Source organism: Haliotis cracherodii, unplaced genomic scaffold (genome assembly GCF_022045235.1).
Source record: "Haliotis cracherodii isolate W230 unplaced genomic scaffold, xgHalCrac1.p SCAF_2, whole genome shotgun sequence".
Taxonomy (NCBI): Eukaryota; Metazoa; Mollusca; class Gastropoda; order Lepetellida; family Haliotidae; genus Haliotis; species Haliotis cracherodii.
In genome coordinates this window covers 40,959,108-40,982,245 of record NW_027266275.1, presented here as the reverse complement: position 1 = coordinate 40,982,245, position 23,138 = coordinate 40,959,108, and the positions used below count along the sequence as shown (strand labels likewise).

Here is a 23,138-nt window from a genome sequence, read left to right as displayed (position 1 = left end):
ATGTACCTTCCTCTGGATCCGCGTACACAGTACCTGCGGCATGGAATCTCCTATAATTGTCCCGCACCTTATAGAGCTGTAGCCCTCTTCCCGAGGCAAGGGAGTTAGTTGAGTGTCGAGGTCCAGTGGAAAGTCTGTTAACTCCCTTGCCTTAGTTCATATCATCTATTCAAACTTTAGGTATACTGACCACTGCATAGGCTGTTCTCTCCGGCACCCTCCCGTCTCGGACCTGCACAGCGAACGAGTACCGCTGCCTCGTCTCTCTGTCCAGCGCCTCCGTCGTCTTAATAGAACCCTGGAATTCAGACAGTGCTACAGTAAGACACCTACGAGAAGTGTGTCAGATACAAGATAATTCACCTTCACATGCGCCGGGCAAGAAACTAGGCTTGTACATCTGTAAGGGGTCAGTTCAAAGGTTCAATGTAGGAAAGTAGTGTTTCTTCACTCAACTCGGTTTTAAACCTGCGATGAAGATAACGTTCATATTCAAAATGATACAGGACGATTAGAACCGTAATTTATTGACATATCTATTTGACTTATATTGATATGTAGTTTTTGAAATGTAAAATCCCATGAAAAGCCGATTTTGTCGGACTTGTAGACTCCTCCCTACACTTGTCGAATAAAACCGCATTTGAACATATACTAGTACCTAGATACCTGCGGTTTATTATAATAATAATAATAATAATAATAATAATAATAATAATAATAATAATACTTAAGTTGACACGTGCATGAATACTAGTATCGACATATGCTCATGGACATATTTCAACTTCGCAGACTATTTTGTATGTTTTACTGTTGTGTTTCACGAAGCTGCATCATTGTAACAAATTAAACACACGTAACGGAGACAGTAACCTGAAGCCTGCGTGTTGAAATAAGTTATGGTTGTATTCGGAAATGTAAGGAAATTAATTCCCAAGAGACGCTGTTTGAATCATAATAACAAATGGAAAAAAGTTACTGACATTTCTTTTCTGGTAACAGGTTGAATTTCTTCACTGTAACATTGAAATCTGTTTCTATAAGAGGCAGAAGGCTTCTGATCTTGTGCAATATGTCGTTAGTCAAATACGTGAATCAAGTGAATCGTGCCACATGCCGCCATTAGGGCACTCGTATTCATGCCTTAGCTGCCCCAAAAATATAACTGTACCTACATAGAGTACCTAACATGACGTCACTATCAGCTGTAGTACGATGTCTTTGAGAAGGTGACATACCGTGTTTGCGTTGATCTTAAAATGCTCATCCGCCTGGCCACTTCCAATCATGCTGTAGGTGAAGGTCAACCCGGTTGCGTTTTTGGCACTTGCTTCCACGTCACCGACTAGATAATCTGACACGAGTAACATCTTTTATCAATAATAATAATAATAATAATAATAATAATAATAATAATAATAATAATAATAATAATAATAATAATAATTTCCGATGATGATACTGGGTAACGTATTGAGCGCAAACTCCACACCACGTTTGATTTAATGTAATTACAGTAGTTACAATGAAACATTCAAAACAATGTTGTAGTTCGTCTCACCTGCATTTTCCTCCTCTGGGATGGTGTAATTGTAGACATTGTTGCTGAATGTGGGGGCGCCGTCGTTAATTTCTTGAATAGACAAGTGCAAGGTCACGTTGCTCCTCCTCGGATTTGTCCCATGATCCTCTGCGACGATAGTAAGGTCAAAGGTCCCGTTATTAGAGAAATTCCCGGACAAGATGCCCCTCTGAAACAGCCTGTTTATCTCAATTTGTTCTTTTATCCGGACCAATCCGGTCTCGGAGTCAATATTAAACAGATCGCTGCCATTTCCGGTCAGACTCAGTGTCACTTTTCCGTTCTGCCCAATGTCATCGTCTCGGACTTGCGGAAGTGCTACGACGGTGCCGACGGGGGACTTTTCAAGGATGTTGGCGTAGATGGCGCTATTGTTACAGATGTTGAGATGACAGAACATCGGGTCGTTGTCGTTGGCATCCAGAACGCGGACGTTGACAGTAGTTGACGACACACAGGGAGGGGACCCTTCGTCAGCGGCATAAGCCTTGAACACGTAGTCAGGCGTAGTCTCTCGGTCCAAAGTCGCTATGGTAACCAGACTTCCGTCTTCTGTCACCGTAAATATTCCTTGTGCAACTGTGGAGGGACAGTTCTAACTTTAAAACGATTCTTCACACGTGATTAGTTGTATATAAGTAAAGGGTGATAATAGAGATGATGGTGGTTGTCTAATTGATACCAACTACTAGAGGGTCTGCAGCCCTACTGAATATATGTTTTACACTGGCAACTTGATGGGATCAAAGTGACGTGGGACGACGTTACACCCTGTTCAGATACAGAGTTAGATCTATGATGATATGTAACACTTAACCGTGTATAAAATCACTCACCAAAACATTGATAAATAACCAATTAATAGGCAAATATAACGCCAAGGTTTTAACCGAGATATCCTTCTTACAGCGAATTACAGGGATCCCCCAACCAGCTTCAGTTCCACAGCCCATGTTGTGTACAAGATTAAGGTTTTCGAAATACCACACCACGCACACATGACCTGTGTTGCCTCAAACAGCAAATTGGATTTGACAGTTTACACTGACTCACACAACACTGACGAAAATGACATTTATATTTTGGCTGTATATATTTTAAAATCAGATCGAAATTCTGTGAGAACCTTTAGTGGCACAATTATTGGTTCATCCCTGAAAAAAACATTTAGAACTTGTTCTTTCAGAGAGTACAATCAACACTACAGTGCACCCACTGAAAAAGTCCCAGTTTAATCAATCAACGCTTCATCAACTTTATTAAATTTGAATATATTGCAAGTGGAAGAGATGCGATCCTTACTAATGAATTGTTTTGCTATCGCACTAACACTCTAAAACGAGGTAGAATAACTGTTCAAATCATTTAAGATAAGAAATAGACGGGTGAGAGAAGCATCAAAAACAAATAATATTCATTTTTTTCCAATCACCCTTCACATACCAGTATCGTTTGTGAAGAAGCGAAATTCTCCGTTAACACCAATATCGGCGTCAGACGCCTGCAGCAGGCCAACAGTCACATTCCCAGCCTCGCCTTCCATGATGTCAAAGTGAACGTTTGGGTTCGAGAAGACCGGACAGTTGTCGTTGGCGTCGTTCACGGTGATGTTGACAGTAGTGTAGCCTCTGTGTAAGCCGTCGGAGGCGGAGACGTTCAAGCTGTATTCGCTGGCCACTTCTCTGTCCAGTCCACCAGCAACCCGGATGGTGCCTTTGAAGGTGAATATTAAATTTGCATAAAATACTAACGCTTTTAAAGATATATATTGCTGTTATTTTGTTTGCTTAATATCACCCCTGCTCTCACGTGCAAAGCGCTAGTGCATGTTAAAGTCGAGTCACTGAGGAGGCCATCAATATTACAGTGTGTTAAAATATTACACCCCCTGACCGCGTCACACGAAAGGACGTCAAAAGATACTATTTTGTTGTTACCATGGAGATAAAACAAAGACTGGGGGGGTCGAAGTCATGGTATCTCTGTTGTCTGGCACTATTTTATCGGGAAAATCCTGACTAGTAGAAGCCGTCACAAACACAAACACGCATGCGCACGCACGGACACACACACACACACACACACACACACACACACACACACACACACACACACACACACACACACACACACACACACACACACACACACACACACACACATGTACATGCACGTCGCTATTTAAGTGCAATAATCGTTAAACCCCATTTCATCTCACCTCACCTGTTCAAAACGGGAATTACATTAGAATAAAGTTGTCAGTGCGTCGCTATCGATTTCGACCAAACCAAGTACAACGAAATGACATTCAATGATACCATTAAGAGAGTCTTTTATGTAGAATCTTGACTCGGCCCCGCTGACGACGGTGTATGTGACCCACGTGCCAACATCGCCATCAGTAGCTACAACCTCCCCGACGCTGAACGACAACGGCGCCGCCTCCGACACATTGAAGCTGTAGTGAGTCTGTCCGAAGACTGGCGTGACATCGTTGACGTCAGTGACTGCGACAGTGAAGTTGGTGACGGTGCGTCTGCCGTTGCCGTCATCATCCACTGCAGCGACCTGGGGGTTACAACAACAAAAAGGTTACGCAGCGAGGTTCCTCATGATGGGTGGGTTAAGCGAAGAGCACATCACAGACAGGCATACTTTATTAAACGTGTCACGTGAAGGTTAACAGCAGTAGAAACTAACAGCTGTAGTCCACACGTCCTTGTATACAGCAAAATTATGGCAAATTTCTACTATGATGCCTCAACTATTGGTCAGTTTGACAAGGACTTCAGGACCAGTGTAAAGTTCTAACGCTGGTTTACAATAGTAAATACATAATAATTAAACCCCCATTTAACAAGCCAATACTTGACTTACATGTAAGGGACACTGTGAAACATTAGCATTTATTTATATGTCAAAAACCTAAAATTGTAATAAATCAAAGCTCCATAACCCTTTCCATATTCATAAGAAATATCTGCCAAAAGCAGAGTCGATTGTTCGATTCCGACTATCATGAGCAAACAAAAACATAATATAAAGTCTTTTTTTTATTATAAAATAGTAGCCGTGTTTTGTACATGTCGTGAACAGTAGATGATAAAATATACTGCTCTGACGAAATTAAACCATTTAACAATTTCCCATAATCATTAAACGGAGGTAACATGTATCTATACGCTTCAGGAATTAATGCAGCTTGTGCTTATCGTCCTGTATGACTCTTGCCCTAAACGAGGAACCAGGATGAAACGTCTTCGCATCTAATGCTTTTTCTGGAATGTTACCTTCAGTTGATACTCTTGTGTTTTCTCCCTATCGATGTTGTCGGTGTCGTTCCTGTAGTAGACGAACACGGTACCATTGACATCATCTATTCTGAAGGGAACACCTGCCGTCTCTAACTCATACCTGATCCCCGCGGTGCCATTGTGTCCGCTATCGGGGTCGGTAGCGGATAGTGCCGGTATCTGCAGCAACCAACAGACATGTGCATGTTGCGATAACGACATTAAGACAGCATGTATAAATATGTATATGGCCAGTTTCCAGTATATGATATATTCGTTTAAATAATCAATCAATTTACTGTATAAACATTGATGTGAAAAAGTATATATACCTATGTTGTTCAGCACTATCCATCACTTACTTGATAAAGGTGTTAGGATCTACACCGAAACGTCGCACTAATTGTAATAAAGAAGTTGTTCATCCATAGAACTTGTCTTTCCTCTCCAAAATCGTTGACAAAGCATCTTTAAACTCACCAAATTATCTTCCAATCCTGTCTTTTTGATTAATTAGTTTACAGCATTTCATTATATAAATTCGCGATTAATCTAACATCATCGCTTACATGAAAACACATATTGCCATACCAGTGTGACTTGAGTGTTGTTTATGGAGTTCTCGGTTACGCTGCCAGCATAGTCATTGTTGACGAACGTGGGACTGTTGTCGTTGATGTCCGTCACGTGTACATATACCGTGCAGGTGCTCTGAATAAACACAATAGATTCAATTACAAAAATAAGTCACCATTGTTATCCAAGCTACAATCTGAAAAATGGTTCATTTTACTTTTGATGACAATAACAAACTAACCATTAACTATTTCTCCACTGTTTGATGCGCCAGTGGTCATTTGTAGACGTTGGAATAGTTAACGATGACATTATGAAACGATGTTCGTTTAAATTCTTCAAATGGTGTAATTTCCAGGTTCACCAGAATGTTCCCAAACCCCAGCCATTCATATATTTATGTAACTTTACATAAATATCCCACAAATAATCCCTGTTACCGATAGCTGTCGTTCCTGGCCATCGTCCGTCACTTGTAGCGTCAGTTGAATGATACGGTCACTTCCGGTCAAGGTATTCCCAAGCTCCTCTCGGTCCAGTGCGCGGTCAACCGTCAACACACCCTGCAGTAAGAATTCACCCGATAGTGTGGCGTGTTAACATTGTCGACCAGTCCTTGTTTTAGCCCCTTAATATCGATTGCCAGGCAGTGAAACATTAAGTACCATCATCTACCTTCTTTAGTTTTTTAAACAGGGGTGAATATCACGAGTTTAAACACACATTACAAAGAAACCGTTTAGTACTCGTGTTATTTGGCGAAAGTATGAAAGAGTTAATTCAAGCGTTGTAAAATTTTACCGACTTCTTATGTTTTTTTGTTTGTTGGTTCGTTGTTTACCGCCGCACTCAACAATATTCCAGCTATATAAAGGCGGTATGTAAATAATCGAGTCTGGACCAGACAATCCAGTGATTGGTTCATGGGCATCGATCTTCGCAAATGGGATACGATGACATGCATCAAGCAAGTTACCGAGCCTGACCACCCGATCCCGTTAGTCGCCTCTTACCATAAGCATAGGGTGGTGAGGATCAATTCAAAACCCGGATCTTGACGGGGGTGAACCAAATGTATATTTACTATTTAGTTCGCTCTTGTACCCACCTGTTTCCCAAATGTCTGGATGCTGAAAGCGTTGTTGGAATTCCCACCAATAAGGCTGAAGGTGAGGTGACTGTTGACACCGAGGTCAAGGTCCGATGCAGATAGTGACGTGGTGGCGTTTACTCCGCCCAGACCTGCACACGCCAACAACAATGAGTAAGATTGTGTTTTGGGTGAAATGATTGTTATTGTGTTTTGTGTTCAAATAGTGTCATGATTATCTTACGTACCTTCCTCCACCTTGAAGACGTAGCTGCTGTTGTCAAACGTCGGTGTGTTGTCGTTGACGTCGCTAAGAGTGACGGTTAAGGTCATGGTGCTCTGAAAGAAACGGCAATACAACATAACACTAGATGGACCCTCTATCAGCGCTTCGGTATAGTTAAGGCACCGGCCATTTGTAGAGGTGGTACTGTCTGCTAACAAACAAGGTGTAAGTGTATTGTTGGAATTATGGAATTATTTAAAACGATTACATAAAGTTATTACAAAGTCTGAAATTCAGGTCATATATTTCAGTAATTATAACGTAATAAGTACAGGTATGGACGTCGAATATGAGGAAGAAACAATTTAATATTCGGTGAGAGTAACATAACGAAGGTATTTACATTTCTGCCTCCAGTGTCTCGAACCACCAACTCAAGAACGTAGCTTGAAACATTCTCCCTGTCGAGTAGGCGAGTCACAGTTACCTCCCCTGAATATTCGTTCACCGCGAATGGATCTGAAGTGTAAAAGATGGGATTTGTTTATCATGTCACACGTAACCTTGAACAAAAGCGAGCAATTGGAAAAAAGGAGATCCATATCGCTTTCAAATCGTGAGAAACACGTGTGAAAATACCTGTGTTTGCACTGGTCAGCCAGAAAGTCAGTCGCCCTTGGTCAGTGCTGTCCTCGTCAGTTGCGTTAACTTTAGTGATGACTTCACGAACGCCGATGTCCTGAGCGGAAAAAAAAGAAATGACGAAAGACGATATTTAAATAAACCTTCGGATGTTTTGGAGTTATTTTGTGCTTTTTTCGAGTTTCTTGTCGATTGACCGATCGTATGATAGATTGACCGACAACGATTATCTACTTGATTGTTTTTAATTTACGCCGAATTAAATGTAAAAAGAAATTAAGAAAACACTAAAAAAAATAGATATACGTCCCTTTGACGGCTACTCCAACGTTCAACGCTGACCCGACAAATGTAAAATATCCTAACTTATTGGTAAAGCTATGTTAAGCCTTCTTATTAAGTTAATAACTCAAATGCAATTATTTCGAAGGCACCTGAGATTTCTCTATGACGTTTTGGTTACCATGGTAGCATCCACATCATTGTACCGTTATGCTCAGTGTGTAGGAGTGTGTGTGTCCGATTGTCTGTGTATGTGTCTGTGTTGGTGTGTGTGTGTGTGTGTGTGTGTGTGTCTGTATGTATGTGTGTCTGTGTGGTGTGTGTGCGTGCGTGTGTGAAATACTAATATAATCGAAACTGTACACACAGTTACAGCGTTAAATTTGAACTCACTTCTGGGATAGTTATGTTCAGCTCCGAGATCTCAAACTGAGGGCTGTTGTCATTGACGTCTTTCACTTCCACGACAACGGTGGTAGAGACGTTGTTGCTTTCATCAGATGCTACAATCTGTGGAAAAGCAGAATGTTGTTAATAGTCACAAAAGAAAGTGTACTGAGTCTGTTTTTATGTAATTGACAATTTGAAGAACTGTTAAATTTGAGTATTCCTCTTTAACCACCACTCGTTCCTTCAACAGTTTGTAAAAAGTAATCTGTGATTAGGTATTTTTGTGTTTAACTTGGTTCAATGTTGACTGGTGTAAGAAATCGATTTGCAACCACATGACCCCTACCATATTTGAAATGTAAATATGTAAAAAGTATATATATATATATATATATATATATATATATATATATATCCAGAAAGGAAACTGTGCTGACGTTCAATCAGCTTAGTCAGCACTCAAAGAATCCTTCTGCATCGTTTTATAATAATTTAAAAAAAATTGATTTAACCCTTTTAAAGTTAAAAAATGATAATCGCATACAAATCAGCTTTTAAAAGTTTGAAATCAGATTTAATAACCAAAACGATGTAGAAGGTTTCTTTTAGTGCTGACAAAGCTGACTTGACGCTAGTAAAGTTCATTTTTTGGATATAATACAGTCGTGCCCCGCTTATACGGACTTCAGATATCCGGAAACCTCGGTTCCCGGACGATTTTCATTCAAAACGAAATAATGACTATATAAATTTACCCGTATATACGGAAATTCAGTTTCCGGAACCGGACGGTCATTTTCATACACAAAACACTGAAATGCACACAAAATTGTCTCACTTATCCGGACAATACATATAATCCTTCCGCTGATGGTAATCCTTTGACTCGTGAGAAGTCAATTAACCAAGTGACACTGAGTTACGTTTGAGCTACGAGCTTGTTTATTGTACATGTAATCCCCAAGCACAAGTTTGTGGCTTGTATAGAGACCTTGATGAACTATATCGAGAACACAGGCGATCTGGACAATTTGGAATTATTGTTTAAAATTCAAACCTCAAAATGTGGTAAAGTTCAAACTTCCATGACAGACTTCCAGTAAGAAGCTGGTTTCAGTTATACGGAAATTCGTTTATGCGGACGAATTGTGAATTGACGCAAGTGTCCGTATAAACGAGGCACGACTGTATCGCTAACTTAAGATGTTTTCAATTGAAAATTAAACATATGGTAAAATCAACTGAGGCATAGTTTGTTTTCTTCGCTCCTCAGCTTCCACTCATTGTCTTCATGTTCAGAGATGTAACATAATAGTTCCATTTGTCAGGATGCAAGAACCAATTGTACCTGTTGTTATCCTTTGTGTAAGACTGTGTGTCAAGATGAGGTTTCTCCCTTTTCACATTGTGTAGTTTCATAGTAAAAGAGTGCCCACCTGGAATGTATATTTATCATGGAGCGATTCCCGCATTGTTTCTCTGTCGACTTCCCTTGCCAGTTTCACCGCGCCAGATGTCGCATTGACAGTAAAACTACCGTTAGACGTGTCTGTGGTGGCGTTGATCCTGTACCGAAGCTGAAAACAATATATCATTATAGTAATCAGTTCAGAAGTCCTTCAGAATAAGATGACATTCAAAGTATCAGTTAGCTCATTTAGGAATCATGGTTACTATAACGGCTCACTTCCGGCCTCGTTGCCATGGTTTCGTTTGTTAAAACCGTAGGTATATTGACTTTTATACTTCTCCTTTTCACTTAATGTGTAGGCGTATACACTGTTTTTATGTATCACGTGAAGACTCTTTGCGAATGCTTTAGTTCAATTCTAGTTGTATACATGAGAGCTAAATATATCGCCACCTACACTTGTAAATGTCGTACTACTGCCCTGCCTTTGTGTGAAGGAATAAACACTTGGAAGTATTTGTATGTGAGGATTGATTGTTTGAATATTGTATGTCCACTTCAATTCTTTTTCGGTTTCGATATGTGCAAAACACATTGAACATAAAAAAGGTAAGTGAATAGTTGCACGCACGTTGTTTAGGAGCTAGAGTGTGCGATATACTAACCATTGGCTGTCTAAGTTCGCTTCACCATAAAAAGGCCTAACTTTCATTGCATATATATATTGGTATGGTTAACAAGCAATGGTTTACTTGTTTGCCCACACCACAGCCCCGACTGAGTATAGCAATTCGTTAACTTTCTTTTAGAGGCCCTGACTCTTACCACTGTGTTTTCATCCTCGTCCTGGGCAGTGACAACGAGGGGCCCCGTGCTCCCCCTCCTCCACACTGTGTCCCCGGGGGTAGCTGACTCTAGTATCTCCCCGTCGTACTCGAACAGGGGGAACGTGGGGACGCTGTCCTGAACGTCAACCACCCTCACTACAACCTACGCGACATGCAATGTTTCACAACATGTTTGTGTTTAAAGTTTGTATAAGATGTAAGAAACAGTTCAACAAAACGTAACCCGACTAACTACAAAATATATTAAAGATTAAACATTAAATACTCTGAATTTGAATCAGGCGATGTTCTGATGTATGTATGGATCTTTTCTGATCCTTGATGATACATGCCGTTACTCAGTGGTACACAATTGTACATTGTGGTACATGCTGGTGGTACTCAGTGGTATATGAATGTACACAGTGGTACATGCTGGTCGTACTCAGTGGTATATGATTGTACACAGTGGTACATGTTGGTGGTACTCAGTGGTATATGATTGTACACAGTGGTACATGTTGGTGGTACTCAGTGGTATATGATTGTACACAGTGGTACATGCTGGTGGTACTCAGTGGTATATGAATGTACACAGTGGTACATGCTGGTACTCAGTGGTATATGATTGTACATATTGGTACATGTTGGTGGTACTCAGTGGTATATGATTGTACACAGTGGTACATGCTGGTAGTACTCAGTGGTATATGATTGTACACAGTGGTACATGTTGGTACTCAGTGGTATATGATTGTACATATTGGTACATGTTGGTGGTACTCAGTGGTATATGATTGTACACAGAGGTACATGTTGGTACTCAGTGGTATATGATTGTACATATTGGTACATGTTGGTGGTACTCAGTGGTATATGATTGTACACAGTGGTACATGCTGGTGGTACTCAGTGGTATATGATTGTACACAGAGGTAAATGTTGGTGGTACTCATTGGCATATGATTGTACACAGAGGTAAATGTTGGTGGTACTCATTGGCATATGATTGTACACAGAGGTAAATGTTGGTGGTACTCATTGGCACATGATTGTACACAGAGGTAAATGTTGGTGGTACTCAGTGGTATATGATTGTACACAGAGGTAAATGTTGGTGGTACTCAGTGGCATATGATTGTACACAGAGGTAAATGTTGGTGGTACTCATTGGCACATGATTGTACACAGAGGTAAATGTTGGTGGTACTCATTGGTATATGATTGTACACAGTGGTAGATGCTGTTACTCAGTGGTATATGATTGTACACAGTGGTACATGTCGGTGGTACTCAGTGGTATATGATTGTACACAGTGGTACATGTTGGTACTCAGTGGTATATGATTGCACACAGTGGTACATGTCGGTGGTACTCAATGGCGTCAAAACAAACCTACTACCCAACACGAGTCACTTAAACCACATATCTAAATGCATTACCAGCCATGATTACATGAAACAATGAAACTAGCCATGACAGCATTCCAAGTACCTGTGTCTGTGCCTGCTGAGTTCCGTTGCCCGCAACAACCAGCAGCGCATAGCGGTCTGTCTTCTCCCGGTCTAGACGCTCGGCTACAGTGACCACGCCCTGGAAGACATTCAACAGTATCAGCTTCATACGATAGATGATCCGACTTTAACGTAGTAATATTTGTCAGTATAATGATGAGTAATTTCCACAGTCATAACAAATTCCTGACGTAGCAGAACAAAGTAAACTTAATTTGCTAACAAGCAATAAAAGTGGACCTCCGTGTAAATTCTAGCTTAAACTCCAATGTTGTACCTCATGGTAGCCGTTAGGGCCAAATACAATGGAGATCGTGTTGTTACAACATGTCATCTGGCTGATCGATTGTCATCGTACCCAGATGACGTAGATGATACTAACCACTAAGATATCTGGTTAAGACTCGATTACTAACACACCGCAGAGGTATAACTGTAATATTGATGTACAACGGCGTAAATGAACATGCGCTCACTGGAAGTTCAGAAAGGATTGCATGACACATGATGGCAGGTGTAAACTAACAAAGTTGTATCAGACACGACTCTTTCTGAACTGGCAAACACAACAAGAGTTTATCAAGGCTTCACAAACTCGCCGATGTACCTGCAAACTGTCCTGATGACCGAGGACTCACTAACATCCAACTTACAGTAATCGTATTGATGGAGAACTTCTTCTCTGTATTCCCCTCTGTGATGTTGTAAGTGACGTCGCCATCGCCGACGGTGGTGTTGAGGTCGGCCACGACATAACCAACCGCTGCATCCTCCTTCACATCTTTAACGAGGAAAGCAGGACAGAAGAAGAACGTGACATCACTGGTCACTACAATGGTCAGCGCGGCCTCTGTACACAGGTCAGGGTGGTCAACATTACAGGCTTCTAACCCCAGCACGTAGGATCCAACTGACAGAGAGGGGTCAGCGACAGTTAACGCCCCCGTTGAGTTCGCCAGCGAGAAGACGTGGGTATCGTTCAGAAGTCGGTACACCACTTCCGATGGACTATTCGTTATCGAGGTGATGTCCCTTGAGAACGCGGTCAGCCTAGATTTGTTACATGAGTTGGTCTTTACCATATACACAACAGGGAGTGGTAACGGCCATTGGGGAGCTTCTGGAACATCCAGGACAGTTATAATAACAGTACTTGTACTACTTTTGGGAGAATACGAGCTGTCCGTTGCTTGAACCATGAGGGTATAGGTATTTCTATGTTCATAATCAAGGCTTTTCTGGAGAGATATCTCTCCTGTTGTGGGTCCTACCGTAAACATACCGTCATTATTCCCAGATATGAAGGAATACTGAATATCTCCTGACGATCCCCTGTCGACATCGTATGCTACCAGCCGACCGACCATTGTATCTATGGATGCATTCTCGGACACACTGAATGGAAACTCGGTTTTGTTGAACACAGGGGCGTTGTTGCTGTCTATTATAACAACGGTTAAAGTATCAGCGGAGAATTTGGGAGGGATTCCGTGATCGCTGACATGAATTCCTACATTGTAGTAATCCTGAACACTCCGGTCAAACGTTTCATCAACAATCAAAACACCGGAGGAGGCGTTGATGGCAAACTTCCCGTCCGTCCTAGTCAGCCAATAGGTAAAACCGCTGTTGGATCTATCAGCGTCAGTTGCGTTAACGTTAGCTATCACCTGACCGACCACGGCGTTCTCGGGCACGGAGATGTTTCTTGGACCTATGGTCAGGACCGGGATATTGTCGTTGACATCCATGATGGTGACTCTTGCTACAGCCTCAGCCACTCTGGCGCCATCCGTCACTGTCACGTTGGCAACGATGACGTTGGTATTACCGTCAGTGTCCAGGTTACCGTCTACAGACAATGTGCCGTCTGGACTGACAGCTATTCCTTGGCCGGGCGTCATGATTCCGAACTGCAGATTGCCATTAGGTGTGTCCACGTCACGAGCAGTCAACTGAAATGTATAAATTGAGGCCATCTGTCAAATTACTAACGGATCTGTTACTAGGTACCAACGTAACCGGTAGCCTTCAAAATACTACCCAGAAGGTGAGGTGAGGTGCTAGCCCACTGAGATACCATGCCGCAATTTGACATGAATACCCCAGTGAGACACAGTATGCTGACTCCGAGCCGACCAGTCCTTGTTTGAGCCCCTTAATGCCGAGCGTCAGACAGGATAATAACAAGTACCATCAAGTACCGTCATCTTTCGGTATGACGTGGCCGGGCATCGAACCCCGGACCTTCCGGACTCCGAGCGGACGCTCTACAACTAGACCACGTAGGCGGTCACTACCAAGAAATCACTGAACATCGTAAATAACCTGTAAATATGATTATTGAAGAATACAATTTAATTCAATGAAAGCGACAAAACCCTTTCCATGTTCATAAGAATTCTCAGCCAAAAGCAAAGGCGATTGAGACCATGAACATGTTTATTAATCACTATCAGATAGTGATGATATCAGGGATTCGCAAAAAAGGAGAGCGTATACTGCCCCACCGGTGGCACTCGTCACAAATACATGCAATGGCAAGTCAATTGTTCATCGGAAGAAAACACGGTACAAAAAAGATGTTTCAAGTCAAAATAGGGATTTGCGTCGGACGTCAAGTTTACCTTGAGGATAGATGTTCCGTTAGGTGAGTTTTCGTAGACGGTGCTTGTAAACTCCACCCTGTCAAACACAGGAGCGCTGTCATCAACGTCGACCACCGCGACACTGACGGTGGTGAAGCTCAGGCGAGGGGGACGTCCACCTTAATCACAGGCAATAATCTTGTTTCACAAACAGTACGACATTAGACATGACCAGTACGGTGAATGCGCGTCAGCTAACACGTGCATTCCGTTTGTAAGAACAGCTTGTACAGACGATTACTGCCAACATGATTCGGGATATACAAGTTTAAACAGGCAAACTCCAAAAAAACGATATTCGTATTGTTTATTGCTACTTTGCAACTCCACAAATGGGGAATAGAATTCACCTTTCGAAAATTTATCCGTAAAGCAAGTAATTAAAAGAGAAACCTTAATTGCGTGTACATCAATGTGTCTCCTGATGCCTCCAGATAAAACTAATCAGTATGTACATGTTCTTAAACCAGCAGTTCATGGGTACCCGGTAGGATGATAACCTCCTAGCGCCTCACCGGTAGCTTGGGTTATATACTCCCCGGGGAGCTGAGAATGATTGTTGAGTGCATGCTGACCCATTGACAGGGGTAATTATCTCTTGCATGGTGTATAGCGTGTTTGTGCCAAAGCCAGGCATCCACTGATAATGTGTTGGACAGTCTCATTAAATTCATGGCACATTCTACATTTCATATTTACATTGAAGGTTTCAAGCGTGAAGTGACCGGTCCTGAGCACCAAACAGAAAGCCTTCTGTTTCACTTATCAGTGAGGCCAGTCGCTTATCTTCTCAACACACTGCACATAAATCCGATGCAGTGGTCGTTCAGATAGCCGCTCCATGAAAAACTGAGTCTGGGCCGATTTGATATGGCACTTTCGTTTGGTTGACATATTTCTGTACCGTCCAGCAGTACAGAACCACAACAAAATTAACACTGACATGGAGATTATGTCCCACACACTTGGCTCGTTTAAGAAAACTGTGGAATGCCTTGTTTTCTTGACATGTTTCACAAGAGGCACATAAATGTGTGCAAAAGTGCAAAATACAATTCTATCCTGAAGAGCCTCCACGCTGTTCAAGCCACACCCTCACATCATGATTGGTAAATATAAGCGATTGAGGATCTATTGTCTGACATGATTCTTCGTGTGGGGGGGTCAATATCGTGAAATTCTTGTTTCGCCCATTATCATTATAATTATTATTATTATTATTATTATTATTATTATTATTAACCCTTACACTTTTAAACAGCGGTCGGTAAATGCTTCAATGAATTCACTAACCGTCTTCGGCTTTGACCAACAGTCTGTATTCTTTGATTGCTTCGTAGTCCAGTTGACCATCAAGAGTTATCTCGCCAGAGGAGTTATCGATTTTGAAAGTTTGATTTGTGTTCCCGCCGATGAGGCTAAACGACACATGCCCGTTCTGCCCACAGTCTGCGTCTTCGGCTTGGATCTGTTGAGAAAGTCCCATAGGTAAAGTACGTGTATCTTATACCAACAATCCGTCGAGGGAAAACAACATTTCCTCATGGACATATTATTTCAGGAAGCTAACGGTGTGTTGGGATTGCACATGAAATAGTAGTGGCCTTCTCTTTCCGATTCCAAGACATTTGGTAACACTTGGTAAGCGTCTGGCGATCAAACATTTCACAAATGTGGGATAGAAATAATTCTGTCAACTAATTTCTTTTGTTATTTTATCCAACGTACCATTTTTATGATACCACTCCATTAATTGCAAGAAATAGAAACGAATAATTGTATATATATTCACAGTTCGACCACCGACACTACAGATCCGGAAAATATATCGCAAAGCAAGATTTTATAAACAGATAAAGAGGCCTAGTTTTAGTGAAAACCTCATTCCTAACGTAACAATTATGTAACGAGTATGTGATATATGTTTGTAGTTGGTGTCGGTACACTGATGCCGATCAACTGTTCACTCCCTTAGGATACCTTGCAGGAAAAATATAGTAACAAAACAGACATCGCCTGGTAATGAAATTGTAAAATCTCTTGTTCAGATCTTCAAAATTTCGTAAAAATAAGATTCACTTACCGTTCCTATAGTCTCGCCTTTCGTGGCGTTCTCAAGCACGGCGAGGCCCTGTTTATTTATGAACATCGGCGTATACTCATTAACACTCAAGACGTTCACTGTAACGACGGTGTTTACAGTGTGAATACCGTCACTGACGGAGACTTGAACGTCGAGGGAGTCGCTGCAGTTGAAGACGACAAGAGTTTTTAGGTCAACTCTATTCTGCAAGATGAACACTGGTAGAGAAGAGAGAATATTTAGTTGTGTCACACCATCGGGTAACATTGGTTGGATATGCATTGTACAAACAAGCACTCCATCTTATCCAAACAAGACCGTTTACTCCGATATCACGTGCACCCTGTGAAGATCTAACGACACCTCCAAAGGACATATTACATTTTGAAGGGGTACAAATGATGCCACATTCTAACATCGTAAAAAACACAATCGCACTCACCCTCACCTCCCGACCTTCAGTTGCCCTCAACAACTAATTTTAGATATCGACGTTTACGAACAAAAATTTCAACCGATCATATTTTATCAAATTGAATGTTTAAGTCATTTTCCATGATCTACTAAAAATGACCCTGATAGTATAATAACAAAAACTTTGATAGAAATATCTGATCCCCTATCGCTAAATGTCTCACACAGTAGTTTGTAAACACAGTCAACAACGGCTTTAAGTAAAGGTGGGTACATAGCACTATCTGCTATTTCAGTGTCATTTAAAATGCATCACCATGTATCATTTTAGTGTATTTTTAATAGTACAGTGAAAACCCGATAATCCGGACACGGCTAAATGGGAAATCGTACAATCCGGACATATATACAAAGGTACATTACGTGCATTTCATTGGGAACGAAATCAAATTTACGAAGCCATCTGTGTATAACATCCAATCAAATTTAACCTTCCTCCCGTACCTGAACAGCAACCAACGACAGCCGTGGTGCCCCAGCCCTTTGTGAAAACCGTACCTAGGGTAACCATACACACTTACACAATCGGAACACATTCCTAAATGTACACACATACACAATCGGAACACATTCCTCAATGTACACACTTACACAATCGGAACACATTCCTAAATGTACACACTTACACAATCGGAACACATTCCTAAATGTACACACATACACAATCGGAACACATTCCTAAATGTACACACATACACAATCGGAACACATTCCTAAATGTACACACTTACACAATCGGAACACATTCCTAAATGTACACACTTACACAATCGGAACACATTCCTCAATGTATGTTAAAACGGAACGGGTCTTACGTTCAGTGTGGCTGATCAATGTGAAGGTCAGGTTCGTGTTGGTGTCGCGGTCAGTAGCGGACAACGTTCCCACGAATGACGCCTTTGGTGACGTCTCCGGGATGGAGAAGTTGTATGGTGTAGAGGTAAATACTGGCGGGTTGTCGTTGACGTCAACAATATCTACCACAACTTGACACGTACTGAAACAGACAGATTGACATATTTTTTTCAAGCCTTACCTTAAATTATTTCCTTATTATATTTACAAAAACAAATTAGCATTTTGAAACATTAACTGACAGAGCTTTAACATTACGTTTTTAAAACAACAGACTTATCGTTGAACATGCAAACCAGGTTAAAGGAAAACGTTTTAAGAAACCGTCTTTTAAGATCAACATATTTTAGTGTTAATGAAACTGCAAATGCATGCATAAATCTATAATCTTTGGTAAATATGAATATTGCATCTAATAATAAGAAACAGGATTTTAAAACATCTGATGGATTCAAGAACCCACGCATCCTTTATTGAGCTGTGGCAGTCAAAGATTGCTCAGTGTTCACTCTATATTACACTTCTTCTAGAGAGTTATCACCTCTATACGCAACTGGGAACTAGATCTGCTTTTAAAGAGGATGCAGCATAGACTAGGGTCGCTTGATTCGAGTTCCGGTCAAATGAGTATTGGGTGACAAATGTCACATCCTCATCTCCACATTAAAAGGGGGCAGTAGTTATGTTCTTCTCAAATCACAACATGATTAACAATATGACCTTGTAACTTTTAAGTTTGAGTTTCCAGCCATGGAGTGGGAGAGTACCTACCTTGACCTAGGGGGCACGCCCTGGTCCGTCACGCGGACACTGACCAGATAGGTGGTGATGGACTCGTAGTCCAGGCTGCCGGATACTGACACTTGTCCAGTGCTTGGGTCAACTTGGAACGGCTACAAAAGTAGTTCATAAAATGCATTGATTTACAATTTTCCGAATCAGTAACATTCATTTACTCACTGAATGATTTTAAGGAATGACATTAAACAAACAGAAGACTTGGAGAGTGTAATTTACCGAGGAAACATCATGATTTTAACGAAGTGTATATGATTGTCATGTTTTTAATTAAAAAAATACGAAAAAAAAAGATCTCATAAGTTCAAATTTTAGAAGAGATACTCACAGCGTTCAATGGCTGAACAATGGCGTAATTCAAAACGGCATTGTTACCAGAGTCAACGTCTGTTGCGTTCGTGTTGCAGCCGAACGTCGTCCCTGACGTCGCGTTCTCGTAAACTGTGCATGTGTATACCGCTAAAACACAGATATAGGTATTTATAAACGGGTACGAGTACTTAGCATTGCAACATAGTTTTTATTTGTAACTGTTCACCCAATTTTGTCACAACACATACCATCTTCCCGAGGTAAAGGAGTTAACTGACAATAAAAGTCCATCTACCACCTGTGCCAAACTAGGCTGGAGTTATATTTAGGCTGGACATCGAAGGGGCATAACTCGTAATAGCCACTGATGGCGCTACGATTCCATCCTAGTTCAATACAGACACTGTAACCCTTCACATCAATACAGACACTGTAACCCTTCACATCAACACATATACTGAAACCCTTCACATCAATACATTCACTGTAACCCTTCACATCAATACAGACACTGAAACCCTTCACATCAATACAGACACTGAAACCCTTCACATCAATACATACACTGAAACCCTTCACATCAATACAGACACTGTAACCCTTCACATCAACACATATACTGAAACCCTTCACATCAATACATTCACAGTAACCCTTCATATCAATGCATATACTGAAACCCTTCACATCAATACAGACACTGAAACCCTTCACATCAATACATTCACTGTAACCCTTCACATCAATACAGACACTGAAACCCTTCACATCAATACATTCACTGAAACCCTTCACATCAATACAGACACTGAAACCCTTCACATCAATATATATACTGAAACCCTTCATATCAATACGGATACTGTAACCCTTCACATCAATACAGATACTGAAACCCTTCACATCAATACAGACACTGAAACCCTTCACATCAATCCATTCACTGTAACCCTTCACATCAATACAGACACTGAAACCCTTCACATCAATACATACACTGTAACCCTTCACATCAATACATTCACTGTAACCCTTCACATAAATACAGACACTGTAACCCTTCACATCAACACATACACTGTAACCCTTCACATCAACACATACACTGAAACCCTTCACATCAATACATACACTGTAACCCTTCACATCAATACATTCACTGTAACCCTTCACATAAATACAGACACTGTAACCCTTCACATCAACACATACACTGTAACCCTTCACATCAATACATTCACTGTAACCCTTCACATCAATACATTCACTGTAACCCTTCACATTAATACAGACACTGTAACCCTTCAAACCAATACAGACACTGAAACCCTTCATACCAATACAGACACTGAAACCCTTCACATCAATACAGACACTGTAACCCTTCACATCAATACATTCACTGTAACCCTTCACATCAATACATTCACTGTAAACATCCACATCAATACAGACACTGTAACCCTTCAAACCAATACAGACTCTGAAACTCTTCATATCAATACAGACACTGAAACCTTTCACATCAACACAGATACTGAAACCCTTCACATCAATACAGACACTGAAACCCTTCACATCAATACATTCACTGAAACCCTTCACATCAATACATACACTGTAACCCTTCACATCAATACATACACTGTAACCCTTCACATCAATACATATACTGTAACCATTCAAATCAATACAGATACTGAAACCCTTCACATCAATACATATGGTGAAACCCTTCACTCACTGAACCCCTTCACACCAACACATATACTGAAACCCTTCACGTCAACACATATGGTGAAACCCTTAACATCAATACATATGGTGAAATCCTTCACTTACAGAACCCCTTCACATTAACACAGATACTGTAACTCATCACATCAATACATATACTGTAACCATTCAAATCAATACAGATACTTAAACCCTTCACATCAATACATATGGTGAAACCCTTCACATTAGCACACACACCGAAACACTTCACTTACTGAAACCCTTCACATCAACCCACACACCGAAACCCTTTACTGAACCCCATCACATTAACATATGAACTTAATTCAATCAGTCATATGAAACTGGTGAAAGAATCATGATTATCATTAGACGACGTAATAAGTAAAAAGGTGTGTGAAAGTATAGAAAGAATGGGTTACCTTGAATCACATTTTCGTATCACTTTTCTACTGTAATGTATTCGTTCTAAACGTTCATATTCGTGAGGAGACATTTGGAGAAACATGCAACTCACACTTGTCGAACGTAGGGGTGTTGTCATTGAGGTCGTTGACGTAGATAGTAACTTGCGCAAAGTCAGTGCTGCTCGCGTCAGCCGTGTTACTGGCCTCGACCTTGTCAGAAAGTAAATGCAAAAGGTTGAAATACGGGTCGAGCAACATACAACGACAACAAAATTTTCAGATTACAACGGGTCACGGGTGACTGTCGTCTAAGGCGCCGCGATTCGCTGTGCAGAGCTGGGTGCCGTGACCTGCCAGACACCTATGGTCGTGGTTTCGAATGCAAGATTCACCATGGTTATGTTTTAAGCCTTGTCAGCACCATGCCCGTTCTCGTTGAGTTCACCAAAGAGGTAACTATCAGCATCACACCTGCTATTCCGCCAACATCAAGTTAACACGCCGTGAAGTTACTACTGTTCAAAGCGGCGTAAAACCCAATTCACTCACTCAAATGAAAGAAAAGATATGACAACGCTTCATACCGTAAAGTTGATCAGATGGACTGAAGATGGTGGGTCATAGTCGACGTCAGAGAAGATGTACACCTCCCCTGTGGTGGGGGAGAGGTAGATGCTGTCCCTGATGGCGACTTCTACCACGCTGTAGGTGATGCTGTTGAAGTTGCTGTCGGTGTCGGCGTCAGAGGCAAACACCCTGAAACGTAGCGCAGCTTTACTTGAAAACAAATGTTTAATGTGCCAACACATGTTATGTCCTGCTGTGGCCGCTTTAACAATAACTCGGATGATTGAGCTGTGTGTCTTTATTTATTTTTAACGCCACCCCCGACATATTCCAGATATGACGACTGCCTGTTTATAATATGATCTGGATCAGGTGAACCTGCGGGGGAAATCTAGCGCAAGGGTGCTTGTGACCCATTACATCCCGATCTTCCTAGAGGGACCGAGTAAAAAACAGAATAAAACATGGATCGTGAAGTATCTATGGGACCCCTCCCTCCGCTCATCCCCCAAAACAGAACCTGCAATTCATTAAGATTCCCCAGAAGAAACAAGCGAATTATGCTGAGTAAATCATGCCCTATGTAAATGTATTGTATATATTTTGTGGTTATTCCGTAAGTGGAAAATGTGATGTACACATTTAGATCGTTTGTCTAATAAATATAGCCAGAACTATCACAGCCTAAACTAATGATGTACAAATCCTAAAGGCAATATATGATGTTTTTGTTGAAATATATACATGGACATGATTGATGCAATGATACTAGGGGGCACGGGGGTCCCAGTCGTCTAAGGCGCGCGATTCGCTGTGCAGAGTTGTGTCCCCTGGGCACGCCAGTAACCTATGATTGTGGGTTCGAATCCTGGTTCGATTATGTTTCTAGGTTTGTCAGCACCATACCCGTGCTCGTGGGTTTCACCGAAGTGGTAACCGTCTGAGACCTGCATCACTTCGGACTTTCCTCTCACATTAAGCTGACACGCCGCGATGTTACTGGAATACTGTTCGAAGCGGCGTTAAACCCAACTCACTCACTCAATGATTCTAGAGTCCCATGCTTTACCTGAGTACCGGGTTGACAACTCGCCCTTCTCTGATCGTGGTAGTGTAAACTGTCTGGTTCAACCGTGGGGGCTGGTTGTTCACATCCTGAGGACACAAAGTGACATACAACGCAATACAGACATGTACAGTGAAACCCTCTTAATCCGGGTTGTGCCGTTCCCAGTAAAATCCAGATTAACGATGGTACATTTTGTGTGTTTGTTTGTTGTTTAACGTCGCACTCAGCAATATTCCAGATATATGTCTGTAATTGGTCAAGTCTGGACCAGACATCCCAGTGATTGACATCATGAGCATCAATCCACGCAAATGAGATACGATGACATGCATCAGCCAATTCCGTTAG

The 23,138-nt window shown here is 41.3% G+C and overlaps 1 protein-coding gene across 1 annotated transcript in view; it reads right to left on the bottom strand.

The window, feature by feature from the left end:
• Positions 1-23,138, bottom strand: part of LOC139468103 (protocadherin Fat 4-like) — a 60,939-nt gene that overhangs the window by 14,877 nt on the left and 22,924 nt on the right. Inside the window, exons 23-48 of the mRNA XM_071249837.1 lie at positions 22,791-22,876; positions 21,739-21,910; positions 21,265-21,364; positions 19,024-19,154; positions 18,669-18,790; positions 17,858-18,039; positions 16,569-16,786; positions 15,779-15,953; positions 14,465-14,604; positions 12,491-13,792; positions 11,818-11,916; positions 10,321-10,485; positions 9,521-9,661; positions 8,088-8,204; positions 7,410-7,509; positions 7,174-7,289; positions 6,793-6,883; positions 6,563-6,696; positions 5,895-6,017; positions 5,470-5,589; positions 4,876-5,058; positions 3,904-4,153; positions 3,029-3,298; positions 1,565-2,164; positions 1,242-1,357; positions 191-298 (exon numbers count right to left, since the gene is read on the bottom strand). Coding sequence (XP_071105938.1) covers positions 191-298; positions 1,242-1,357; positions 1,565-2,164; positions 3,029-3,298; positions 3,904-4,153; positions 4,876-5,058; positions 5,470-5,589; positions 5,895-6,017; positions 6,563-6,696; positions 6,793-6,883; positions 7,174-7,289; positions 7,410-7,509; positions 8,088-8,204; positions 9,521-9,661; positions 10,321-10,485; positions 11,818-11,916; positions 12,491-13,792; positions 14,465-14,604; positions 15,779-15,953; positions 16,569-16,786; positions 17,858-18,039; positions 18,669-18,790; positions 19,024-19,154; positions 21,265-21,364; positions 21,739-21,910; positions 22,791-22,876 — 5,361 coding nt within the window. The remainder of the gene's footprint in view (positions 1-190; positions 299-1,241; positions 1,358-1,564; positions 2,165-3,028; positions 3,299-3,903; positions 4,154-4,875; positions 5,059-5,469; positions 5,590-5,894; positions 6,018-6,562; positions 6,697-6,792; positions 6,884-7,173; positions 7,290-7,409; positions 7,510-8,087; positions 8,205-9,520; positions 9,662-10,320; positions 10,486-11,817; positions 11,917-12,490; positions 13,793-14,464; positions 14,605-15,778; positions 15,954-16,568; positions 16,787-17,857; positions 18,040-18,668; positions 18,791-19,023; positions 19,155-21,264; positions 21,365-21,738; positions 21,911-22,790; positions 22,877-23,138) is intronic.